This window comes from Lepidochelys kempii, chromosome 9, assembly GCF_965140285.1.
Source record: "Lepidochelys kempii isolate rLepKem1 chromosome 9, rLepKem1.hap1, whole genome shotgun sequence".
Taxonomy (NCBI): Eukaryota; Metazoa; Chordata; order Testudines; family Cheloniidae; genus Lepidochelys; species Lepidochelys kempii.
This window is the reverse complement of record NC_136388.1, coordinates 16,468,772-16,481,197: the sequence shown is the minus strand read 5'-3', so window position 1 is coordinate 16,481,197 and position 12,426 is coordinate 16,468,772. Positions and strand designations below refer to the sequence as shown.

General features: G+C 43.3%; 1 protein-coding gene across 3 annotated transcripts in view; it reads right to left on the bottom strand.

Moving 5' to 3' along the window:
- Positions 1–4,221: 4,221 nt before the first annotated feature.
- SLC2A2 (solute carrier family 2 member 2) overlaps positions 4,222–12,426 on the bottom strand; it is a 29,815-nt gene continuing 21,610 nt past the window's right edge. For all 3 annotated transcript variants that reach the window (XM_073359397.1, XM_073359398.2, XM_073359399.1), the window contains 3 exons: positions 12,140–12,241; positions 9,359–9,562; positions 4,222–9,125 (listed from right to left, as the gene is read on the bottom strand). In XM_073359397.1, coding sequence (XP_073215498.1) covers positions 8,922–9,125; positions 9,359–9,562; positions 12,140–12,241 — 510 coding nt within the window. In that variant the 3' untranslated portion in view covers positions 4,222–8,921. The remainder of the gene's footprint in view (positions 9,126–9,358; positions 9,563–12,139; positions 12,242–12,426) is intronic.

The following is a 12,426-nucleotide window of genomic DNA, read 5'->3' as shown; positions in this document are numbered from 1 at the left end:
TCACTGGTAACCTCCCTCCAGCCTGACAGTTCACCTTTCAGTAGGACCCGCTGTAGTCTCCCCTTTAACCAATTCCTTATCCACCTTTCAATTTTCATATTGATCCCCATCTTTTCCAATTTAACTAATAATTCCCCATGTGGCACTGTATCAAACGCCTTACTGAAATCTAGGTAAATTAGATCCACTGAGTTTCCTTTGTCTAAAAAATCTGTTACTTTCTCAAAGAAGGAGATCAGGTTGGTTTGGCACAGTCTACCTTTTGTAAAACCATGTTGTATTTTGTCCCATTTACCATTGACCTCAATGTCCTTAACTACTTTCTCCTTCAAAATTTTTTCCAAGACCTTGCATACTACAGATGTCAAACTAACAGGCCTGTAGTTACCCGGATCACTTTTTTTCCCTTTCTTAAAAATAGGAACTATGTTAGCAATTCTCCAGTCATACGGTACAACCCCTGAGTTTACAGATTCATTAAAAATTCTTGCTAATGGGCTTGCAATTTCATGTGTCAATTCCTTTAATATTCTTGGATGAAGATTACGTGGGCCCCCAATTTAGTCCCATTAAGTTGTTCAAGTTTCGCTTCTACCTTAGATATGATAATATCTACCTCCATATCCTCATTCCCATTTGTCATGCTACCATTATCCCTAAGATCTTCATTAGCCTCAAGACTGAGGCAAAGTATTTGTTTAGATATTGGGCCATGCCTAGATTATCCTTAACCGCCACTCCATCCTCAGTGTTTAGTGGTCCCACTTCTTCTTTCTTTGTTTTCTTCTTATTTATATGGCTATAGAATCTTTTACTATTGGTTTTAATTCCCTTTGCAAGGTCCAACTCTCCTTGACTTTTATCCTTTCTCTCTTCATCCCTACGTGTTCTGGCCTCAATAAGGTAGCTTTCCTTGCTGATCCCTCCCATCTTCCACTCCCTGTATGCTTTCTGCTTTTTCTTAATCACCTCTCTGAGATGCTTGCTCATCCAGCTTGGTCTACAGCTCCTGCCTATGAATTTTTTCCCCTTTCTTGGGATGCAGGCTTCCGATAGTTCTGCAGCTTTGATTTGAGGTAATCCCAGGCCTCCTCTGCCTTTAGATCCATAAGTTCTTCAGTCCAATCCACTTCCCTAACTAATTTCCTTAATTTTTGAAAGTCAGTCCTTTTGAAATCAAAAACCCTAGTCACGGATTTATTTTTGTTTATCCTTCCGTTCAGTTTGAACTGAATTAGCTCATGATCACCTGAATCAAGGTTGTCTCCTACAACCATTTCTTCTATGAGGTCCTCCTTCTTTTGAGCCAAGTCCTCTCCTTTAGTTACAATTTTTGGTTGTGCACCCCCAATACTTGCCCCTCCCCACTAGGGGTTTTCGGGGTGGGAGAAGGCAGTGGGCATGGAGGCGGAGCCAGCACTGGGCATGGAGGCATTGACACTGACCCACAGGCTGGGTGGCCTGCTGAAGTGAGTCAGGGGGTGGATGTGGCACTCCCTCCCCAAACCCCAAATGTGCAGAGCTAGCCCGAGCTGCCTGGCATCACTACTTGCCTCCCCGAAGTTTCCTTCACACACCCTAGTGGTGCACACTCCACAGTTTGAAAATCTCTGGCGTAAGCACGTGCTTAACTTTAATGGGTTTTGTATAAAATTATGCACATGCTTAAGTGTTTTGCTGAATCAGGGCCTTGATCTCTGCCAGATTCATGAGAACTTTCACAAAGGAGCTCCCACTTGTCCATGACTTCAGTGGGAGATGAACACCTTAGAAAGTGCACAGCACCTCAAAGGACTGGGCCCTGAATTTATAGCAGAACTATTGACTCAGCCTCTTTCTCATCAGTTGTTTGATTCAGTAGAAAGAGGATACCGAGTTGGAAGGAAATTGTGCAAAACAGCATGAAGTGGTACAGAAAAATCTGCAATAGATTTATGCAAAAAAAAAAAAAGTTAATGGGTCCAAATGTCCTGATCTTGTTGGATTAGGGAAATCAAGCTAATTTTAAAATTATGTGTTCAGTCATTTATCTGACACAACAGAAAAGTCCTAATGGCAATAATCTCAGTGCATTAGGAAAACACCATCAAAGCTCTTGCTGACAGGATGCTTTTCCAGGGATTATTAATTATAATGTGTTATTAGCTAACTGCGGCATGGGAACATCCTTTGCATGTTAACTAAAGTGCAACAACCATTTAGCTAATAAGCATGACTTGGTCTTTTAAATTATCTTAATGATTAGCAAATTGGTAAAACTGTAACATTTAGAGATAAAAATCAAGACTGGACAAGCTGTATATCAGGAACAAGTTTAAACCGGATCATGCAGATAAGGGGTACAGGGTCTAAGTGCCAAACTGATGTGATGAGACAGCAGTAAACATGTTTCTAGATTTAACAAACTCTGTAATGACCTTTTTCTTTGCAAGTCACTGGACATGGTAAAGTACACTTGCAATAGCTTGGCCTAACGTAGAACATTAACCCTACAACATAGATAAAGGCTTGTGTGTCATATAGTGTTAATAATCTAGTCAGCGTTGGTCCACACAGTGATAAAAACAGCCTTTTCAATGCTACAGCCTGCACCATGCTACCACTGGCAGAGGGGCACCCCCTGGGAATTTTGTGTCTGAAAAATCCTTGTGTACACATAGCCCTTTTCTCTAGAGGAGTCTAGCGGGGAGTGAAATGATTTGGAATAAAACTGATCAAGGAATGTTGTTCAGGAATGGCACCAAGAGCACAGATGGGATTCCCCACCGTGATTCTGTAGCTCATAGACCGTAAAAGCATTGAGATGCTTTCCTTTGTGTCAGCATTAGCTGAGAAGCTGACAAAGTTTGCCCAGAAGCTCTGTACCAACGGAGCTGAGAATGTGTGTTAAGGTGATGCATATTCGCACTGCCTGATTCACATAATGTTAGCAGCAGCACATAGGAAAAATAGTCATACATACAGAAAAGATAAGAAATGAATCTGTTGTGGGATAGTGGCTGCTACCTTTGCTGGACTCCTTCTCCAAGCCATACGGACAGTGATGCTGGTTTACCAGCTGCCAGCTCTTGCCAAGGCTTTAAGGCCTCAGCCAAGCACTGACAAATTCATTGCTGGAAACCAGTCCAGCTCACCCGTGTGCTAGCATGGTTAAGACGGGTATTGAACTTATAACAATGTGTTTAGTATTTAGTCCTTTATGAAATGCTTGTAAGGCGCTACATGTATTAATCTACATATATTAGTGTCAATCTCCCATGCTATAAGGTCATTCTACAGTGTTTGTGCTATAGCTGTAAAATATATATTGTGAACTATGCAACTCACCAAACAAGAAAAAACTGTACCTTGTGAAAAATGCTAAATCCCTATGAAAATGTATTACCTCTTGCCCATCAGGAAGGACTATCAAAACTAAATGGGCCATTGTGGGACATCACAGTACAAAGATTTTGCTAATTGCCCCTGCACATCCATGAAGAGGCGATGTGCAAAAGGGCTCATCCCATCAGCGTGAATGCTGGAAGAAGGAAATAAAGATACCCAACAAGAAAATTTTTCATCTCTTTTGCTGTCTGGACTCTGACAGGGCCAGAGCTACGAAACAGAAGTAGAGATCCCCAGGGTCAACCTGGGGTAGCCCTAAAAGACATTCAGAGCTGACAGATTACTACAGCTCTGTCACCTGTTAAAACCATAGACTGTAACTCATTTGTGTATTTACGTTTGCTTGCTTTAACATTGTAATAACTCTTTTATTTCTTTTCTTAGTTAATAAATCCTTAGTTTACCATAGCATTGGCTACAAGCGACGTCTTTGGTGTGAGATCTGAGGTACAAATTGACCTGGGGTAAGTGGCTGGTCTCATGGGACTGAAAGCAACCTGAATCTTTTGTGATCTTTGATTTATGGTGACCAATTATCTCTAAGTCCAGCTTTCCGGGGTGGCAAGGTACACCGGCGTGCCCAAGGGATTGTCTAGAACTCTGTGGTAAGACTGCTATAATGCTTCAGGAGTTTACATTTGTTACTGGGTTGGTGAAATCTAGTTATAGAACATACCACCAGTTTGGGAGTCTCAGTCCTGCTTTTTTATACTCTGCCCTGAGGTTGGCATTCACAGTCATGAACCACTTCAGATAGTGTGGCAGAGACAACACTCCAAACTTCAGTACAAAGCTTCACAATAATGTGGGGTAAAATGAAGAGAGAAAGACTGCTTAAAACTACAAAGTACTTTTAATGGACAGTTCTATTTAGGGAACCATTTTACAAAAGGGCTTCTGACTCTTTGGCGAGACGTTACTTAAAATTCAGGTGTACATTTATCAGTCCATGCTTTTTCAATTGGTATAATTTAATAAATATATTAATTTAATCAACGCTTTCACTATCATTCTTGTACAGACATACAACCCTTACAGGAAACAGGAAAACCAAGGGCTTGGCTACATGGCCCTGTAGTTTGGACTACAGGGGCATGAATTGCAGCACATACCAAAGAGCTGCACTGAAAACCCACCCCTTACCCCGTGGATACTGCAGGTGTGAACTAAAAGGTACTTAAGTTCATGTGGGGGTAGTTTTCTTCAAACAGTCTATGGCAGCAGTGCCCATACGGGACAGTTTCAGCACAGCACTTTCGTGTGTACTTGCAGTTCACACCTCCATAGTCTGAATTACGGGACCATGTAGAAATAGCCCAAGACTGGGTGGATTTACTGGTAATAAATGACCTCTCCCCTCTAAGACACTACTTTAAACCTAGCTCAGCTTGACAGTGATGTTTTATACGGACTTAACACCACCGACATCCCTCTTTATGAAACAGTGTGAATTATATACATAATGCAGAACAGAGTTCAGCTGCAAGTGATATAAAAACTTATGAACATTTGGTATCTCATGTTGTACAATCTACATGAATGTCTCAAAGAGCATCTTCCTGCTAAATTCTGATTTTGTTTTGCCTTGAAACATTTGCAGCACCCTGTTAAAAGACAGGGTATGTCCTCACTGCAGAGTTAGCTCAAATGCTTTTGTGGCTTTTAGACCAACCCTCTGTCGTCTACACACAAAAACCTTTTCCTGAGTTTGGAGGCGTGTTAAGCCCAGGCTAGCTGGGAGGAGGGTGGGGTGGGTTAGAGCCTGCACTCTGCTGTAGCTGGTCTGGAAGGAACCTGCCATCTTTGCAGTGAGGATGTAGGCTAAATCACTCACTGGAATGCTGATAGTTCATAGAATCATAGAATCATAGAATATCAGGGTTGGAAGGGACCCCAGAAGGTCATCTAGTCCAACCCCCTGCTCGAAGCAGGACCAATTCCCAGTTAAATCATCCCAGCCAGGGCTTTGTCAAGCCTGACCTTAAAAACCTCTAAGGAAGGAGATTCTACCACCTCCCTAGGTAACGCATTCCAGTGTTTCACCACCCTCATAGTGAAAAAGTTTTTCCTAATATCCAATCTAAACCTCCCCCACTGCAACTTGAGACCATTACTCCTCGTTCTGTCATCTGCTACCATTGAGAACAGTCTAGAGCCATCCTCTTTGGAACCCCCTTTCAGGTAGTTGAAAGCAGCTATCAAATCCCCCCTCATTCTTCTCTTCTGCAGACTAAACAATCCCAGCTCCCTCAGCCTCTCCTCATAAGTCATGTGTTCTAGACCCCTAATCATTTTTGTTGCCCTTCGCTGGACTCTCTCCAATTTATCCACATCCTTCTTGTAGTGTGGGGCCCAAAACTGGACACAGTACTCCAGATGAGGCCTCATCAATGTCGAACAGAGGGGAACGATCACGTCCCTCGATCTGCTCGCTATGCCCCTACTTATACATCCCAAAATGCCATTGGCCTTCTTGGCAACAAGGGCACACTGTTGACTCATATCCAGCTTCTCATCCACTGTCACCCCGAGGTCCTTTTCCGCAGAACTGCTGCCTAGCCATTCGGCCCCTAGTCTGTAGCGGTGCATTGGATTCTTCCGTCCTAAGTGCAGGACTCTGCACTTATCCTTACTGAACCTCATCAGATTTCTTTTGGCCCAATCCTCCAATTTGTCTAGGTCCTTCTGTACCCTATCCCTCCCCTCCAGCGTATCTACCACTCCTCCCAGTTTAGTATCATCCGCAAATTTGCTGAGAGTGCAATCCACACCATCCTCCAGATCATTTATGAAGATATTGAACAAAACCGGCCCCAGGACCGACCCCTGGGGCACTCCACTTGACACCGGCTGCCAACTAGACATGGAGCCATTGATCACTACCCGCTGAGCCCAACAATCTAGCCAGCTTTCTACCCACCTTATAGTGCATTCATCCAGCCCATACTTCCTTAACTTGCTGACAAGAATACTGTGGGAGACCATGTCAAAAGCTGTGCTAAAGTCAAGAAACAATACATCCACTGCTTTCCCTTCATCCACAGAACCAGTAATCTCATCAGAAAAGGCGATTAGATTAGTCAGGCATGACCTTCCCTTGGTGAATCCGTGCTGGCTGTTCCTGATCACTTTCCTCTCATGCAAGTGCTTCAGGATTGATTCTTTGAGGACCTGCTCCATGATTTTTCCAGGGACTGAGGTGAGGCTGACTGGCCTGTAGTTCCCTGGATCCTCCTTCTTCCCTTTTTTAAAGATTGGCACTACATTAGCCTTTTTCCAGTCATCCGGGACTTCCCCCGTTCGCCACGAGTTTTCAAAGATAATGGCCAATGGCTCTGCAATCACAGCCGCCAATTCCTTCAGCACTCTCGGATGCAACTCGTCCGGCCCCTTGGACTTGTGCACGTCCAGCTTTTTAAATAGTCCCTAACCACCTCTATCTCCACAGAGGGCTGGCCATCTCTTCCCCATTTTGTGATGCCCAGCGCAGCAGTCTGGGAGCTGACCTTGTTAGTGAAGACAGAGGCAAAAAAAGCATTGAGTACATTAGCTTTTTCCACATCCTCTGTCACTAGGTTGCCTCCCTCATTCAGTAAGGGGCCCACACATTCCTTGGCTTTCTTCTTGTTGCCAACATACCTGAAGAAACCCTTCTTGTTACTCTTGACATCTCTTGCTAGCTGCAGCTCCAGTTATATTAATAAATATATTAATTTAATAAACGCTTTCACTATCAGTTCTTTCACTATCCAGTTCTCCAGTGCTGTCCCACAATTCCCCCAAAGGACAGACAGGTTCTCCTGCAATTGATTGGGAAAGAATCCTAGAACATCTCAGCACAAAGAACCATGGGACACATGGGTCAGTGCAGAACCGGTGAGGACACAGTGATGCAGGTAGAGCTTTGCTGTGGGGATGCTCACACCCAGACGAGGCTAACTCAGGTGCCAATCATCCAGGCTAACTCTACAGTGAAGACATAGCCTTAGTATCAGCCCCATGAAGGCTTTCAATCTAATAATGCTTTGCCTTCCCAATGAGGCTCTTGAAGTGCTTTCCGAATACTAAAAAGTCAAGCTGCACAACATCCATGTATTGTACTCATTTTACAGATGGGCAAACTGAAGCTTTATCTACCCAAAGTCACACAGTGAATCAGTGGCAGAGCCAGGAATATAAACTAGGGCACACACAACTCCCATTTACTTCAAGATTATCAGGCCCCAGGATTCCTGACCCCCAGGCCTGTACTCTAACCGCTACACAGCGCATTTTAAAATCAGTTTGCTCAGGGCCAGTGCAATGATTGCAACACAGGGAGATCTGAGCATCAGAAAAGCTCGTCCTGAGACACTAGCTCTTACGTTCAAGGGGTCTAGCTCCCACAGTCAAGACTGACCTAGGGAAAGTAGCAACAAAAGCCAACAAACATCGACAGCATTGTTCATGGCACTTTTATGGAATAGGCAAAGATAATAACATTGAAGGCACAAGCCTAATATCATTCACAATATCTATTTTACTATTTAACGTACCGTATAAAACTCTTGACTGGCAATCTCTGATACTTGCCTCCTGTCACATCTGTACCATTTTACTTGTGAACAAGTGTTTTAAGGTCTGACCTCCTATTCTGTGGTATCTCAGTTGGCACTGCTGGTTTTCACGTGATCTTGTATGCATAGTTTCAGCTACCGCTTAACCTGTGATCAGTGTATCACATGACAGTCATTGCTCAAATTCCTTTCCAGTATAATGGCAGCCAAGATAACAGAATTACACCAGGAATGAATTTAGCTGATTGTGTTAATCTTATTACCTGAATATATGCTATGGGGCCAAATCTGGGTCCCACTGAAGTCAGTGACCAAACTCCTATTGTCTTTAATGAGTCCAGAATTAGTCTTGAAGCCTTAACATCAAAGGAGTAAAAGTTAGAGAGGAAAGAAATATAGGCCAGGCTACACCACTGTAGGATCAGGTGGCAAATTCACTCACTCTTTTATATTTAGCACCTTCAGCTAGTTATGTCTTTATACTAGTATGACAACTACAGTAGCATTTGGTTTTCCCAGGCTTCCTATCACTCAGCAAAGGAAGAAACAGGCATGGGAAGAAAGGATGAAACCATCCATAAGAATAAATTGCAGCATCTCTTTTCTTTCTTTTGCCCCTTCTGCATTATGCTCTTGGTTGGTGTATACCTGTCTCCAGCGAATGAAGATTGTTACTGTACTGAATCAATTCAGTGCACCATGGAAGCCTTTCTGTATCTATTCCTTCCATTCTTTCCTATGTCTTTTTAGGGCAACACCAAGATACACTGAGCCCTTAGACCATAACGTCAGGTTAGTCTCAGGGGCAGTAGATACATACACTACCAGGTATATCAGTCAGAAGCATGATACTGATTTGACCTACTGGTTTTTGATCAGCGGTGTTTTTACAAAACCATGCTTTTGTCTAAGGTGTTTTCAGATGCATTAAAAATATATATTTCTTTACTCTCCTTCTTGTACACAGTTTGCCGGTTTTTATGCTTCCTGGCTGCCTCGCAAACCCTCCAGTTCAGTTGCAGCTTTGGGTCCTTTTGTTGCTGAGCGCCCTTTGCGGCGGAACTCAGCTGAAATCTCTTCAAAAGACTTTCCTTTTGTTTCTGGTACTTTAAAGTGTGTGAATAAAACGAAGCCGAAGAGCAGAACGGCGAAAGTCATGAACACATAAGGGCCACACAGATCCTGTAATGGGAAAAATGAAACCACAGTGATGAATTAATAACAACCCCATGGTTTCCTTATCATTTGTATTGCAAATGTTAAGATTTTCAAAGCAATCTAGAGAGATTTAGACACCCATCTTCCGTTAATTTTAATGGAAGATATGTGTGTCCATCCCCCTACACTGTTTTGGAAATCTCAACCAATGTTTTGAGGGTGTCTGTCATGTGCAAGATTTTAGGAACTTTTCTTACTGCAATGTACTGGAAACACATTCCAATGATGAAGTTGCAGGTCCAGTTGCAGAATCCAGCTATGGCTATGGCGGCAGGGCGGGGCCCTTGACTGAACAGTTCAGCAACAATAAACCAGGGGATTGGTCCAGGCCCGACTTCGAAGAAAATTACGAAGAGAAAAACTGTGACCATGCTCACGTAGCTCATCCAAGCAAAAGTGCTCTATAAACAGAAGTAAGTAAAAGTGAATTCACAACATGAGTATAGGTTTCCAATACAGTCATCTTTCATCACTGTTAATTTCTTGAATTGTTGAGCTGCTGCAGAAGTTTCTTTCAGTTCAGACAAGCTGGGTAAAAGCAACAGACATCCCGAATTAAACTTGTAATGGATTAAAGGCAGCAGGCCATTTACTGATCTCAGTTACACTGGGGTAAATCCAAAGTAGCTGCATTAACATGAGCTGAATTACTCTGGGTTCACATCAGTGAGAAGAAGTGCCTGTAGACTGCTTAGATCCCCATCCACTGACCCAAATGCAAGTTATATCCCTATGCATCACCTCTGGATGTGATCCACTGAGCCAGATCCTTAGTTGGTGTAAAACAGCATAGCTCCAGTGAAGCCAATGGAGTGATGCCAGTTTTCACCGGATGAGGCTTTGGACCATAAAGAATCTGAGTCACAGGGAATCTAAGGGTATGTCTAGACTATAAATTGGGGATATGTAATTGTAGCACATGTAGACATCCCCAAGCTAGATTTAATCCATCTAGTACCAGAGCAGAGAAGCCACGGCGGCGTTCAGCATGTGCCAGCCACCTGAATACCTACCCAGGATCCCAGGGGGGCTTGTTTAGCCCCCACTGAAGCCCCAGGCTGCTATAGCTTCACTATTATCGGTACCTAGATTAAAGCTAGCTCTGGTGCCTCTACGTGTGCTGCAATCAGAGCTGTGCAGCGCACATGTACCCTAAGCAGGTGAAACATATACTGATTATATTTGCACTATGGCACCATAGTCCCCTGGCACCATAGTCCCCTGGCACCTAGTCCCCTGGCACCATAGACCCCTGGCACCATAGACCCCTGGCAGCAGCGTGTAGTGCATGTGCAGCTACACACCACAGTGAAAAGCAAGGCGCATCCATACTGCAGGGCGTAGCTACATGTGTCAGTGAAAGGCTCTGGCGGAGGGGTGGAAGCAGAGAGAGATTCCAGCAAGGGGGAAAGGCTCTGGCTGGCTCATTTCTCCTCGATGGGGAAAGGCAGCAGGACACTACGCTGCTCAGAATAGCTGGGTAAAGGCAGAGGCACAGCTTGGGCAACAAGAGAATGGGTATGGTATGTGCTTGCATACATGCCCACACCCTCCAGGCATGTCTTTATTCTACTTGCCTAAGCTGCGCCTCGCTAGCTACACCGCTATGTATACCTGTGCTAGGGGTATATAGACTGCATGCCACTGAAGGAAGTGTGCAGTGTAGATGCACCCATTGAGTGGCCAGAGAGAGGAGAGTAGCAGAGGAAGCAACTACCAGGAGAGTGTAAGAGGGTGTTTATGAAAGAAAGTCACCTGCTACTTTACATCACATCTTATTTACATGTAATTTACACCAATATTTTAGATCTCTTACACTCAGATTCTGTTAGGCTCAGAGCGTGAAATCCTGACCGTATTGGTATTAGTGGGAATTTTGCCACTGATTTCAATTGGGCTAGTATTTCACTCCCTTACATTTACACATTGACAGGTAAGATTCATAGCCTTATGCATCACCTATGTATTTGGCTGAGTGGATTTACTCTAGTTTAACTGAGGGTAGAATTTGATTCCAGATTCCAAAGCACAAAGTCACAAAGACATATATTTGATTAATTTATTGGGACAAATTCTGCCCTCTAGCAGATACCAAATTCTATTCTTATTAGTGAGGAGAGAATCTCAAATGGTTCAGAAGATCCACCACCGAAATGTACATTCCCCTCTGAATCCCCCTATAAATGTATTCTCATGTTATAGCCTGTTCCTAATTCCAAACAAAGGTTCCCACCCCAAGACTCAAAACTGCAAGTACAGGGACGAGAGACAGGACAGAACCACAATGCTTAGATTCACTTCTAGAAAAGGTGCTTCTACAAAGCATGAAGGTATACAGTCTGTGGTTGTGGCTGGGGCTTATAATAAGAATATAGGAATTGTCATATTGGAGCAGACCATTGACCCTGCAAGTCTGATATCCTGGGTCCAGCAGAGGCTAGTGCCAGATGTTTTAGAGGAAAGTGAAAACACAGGTTAACTGAGCACTGCCTGGTGTAGTGAACAATTCCTTCCTAACATCTATAGTGATCAGCTTATGTTCTGAAGCATGAGATTTTATTATACCTGCCATAGTGTGCATAACTGTCAATGTTATGAAATGTCTTGAAATTAGCCGATGATTGTACTACATGGAAAGTTCTTAAATGCACTCTCTGAAGGACTGGTCCATTATGGTAGAAGTTCCAACATTCTCAAAGCTGTATGGGGTTAGCAAAGCAGGCATCAGAGTTTACTTATGTTGTGTGAGATCATCTCACAAGGCAAGGTGTAACATGTGTGTGTGAGCTGGGAGTTCATCATGTGATTTGGATGATGCTTATGAAATTTTGCATGAGGGAGGATTATTTTCTGATCTCCTTATCTGAAATAAACTTGCAACATACTCAGTGTTAAATAGAGTCATTGGCAATATGTTTGTATGCAAACAGACAAGAAACCAAACCATGGAGTGAAACCAGGGAAAAAAAACAACTCACCAGGAGCACAAGTCCAACTGTCATGGCTACGGCACTTGCTAGCATACCTATCAAACCAGCAATAAAGAGGGACCGTCTCCCTGTTTTCTCCACAAGGAAGACCTGTAGAAATTCATGATGTATATTAGGCTTTATCAAACCTGCAGTCTTCAATTAGTAACACATATATAAAACCTACATCAAGTCCCCTTCCAGGAATTGGTCCTCATAGATTATAACAGCCTACTACTGCTATCAGCTAACGGTTTTGCTCTTTTAACTCATGTGTTAGAGCTTTGCACTTAGGT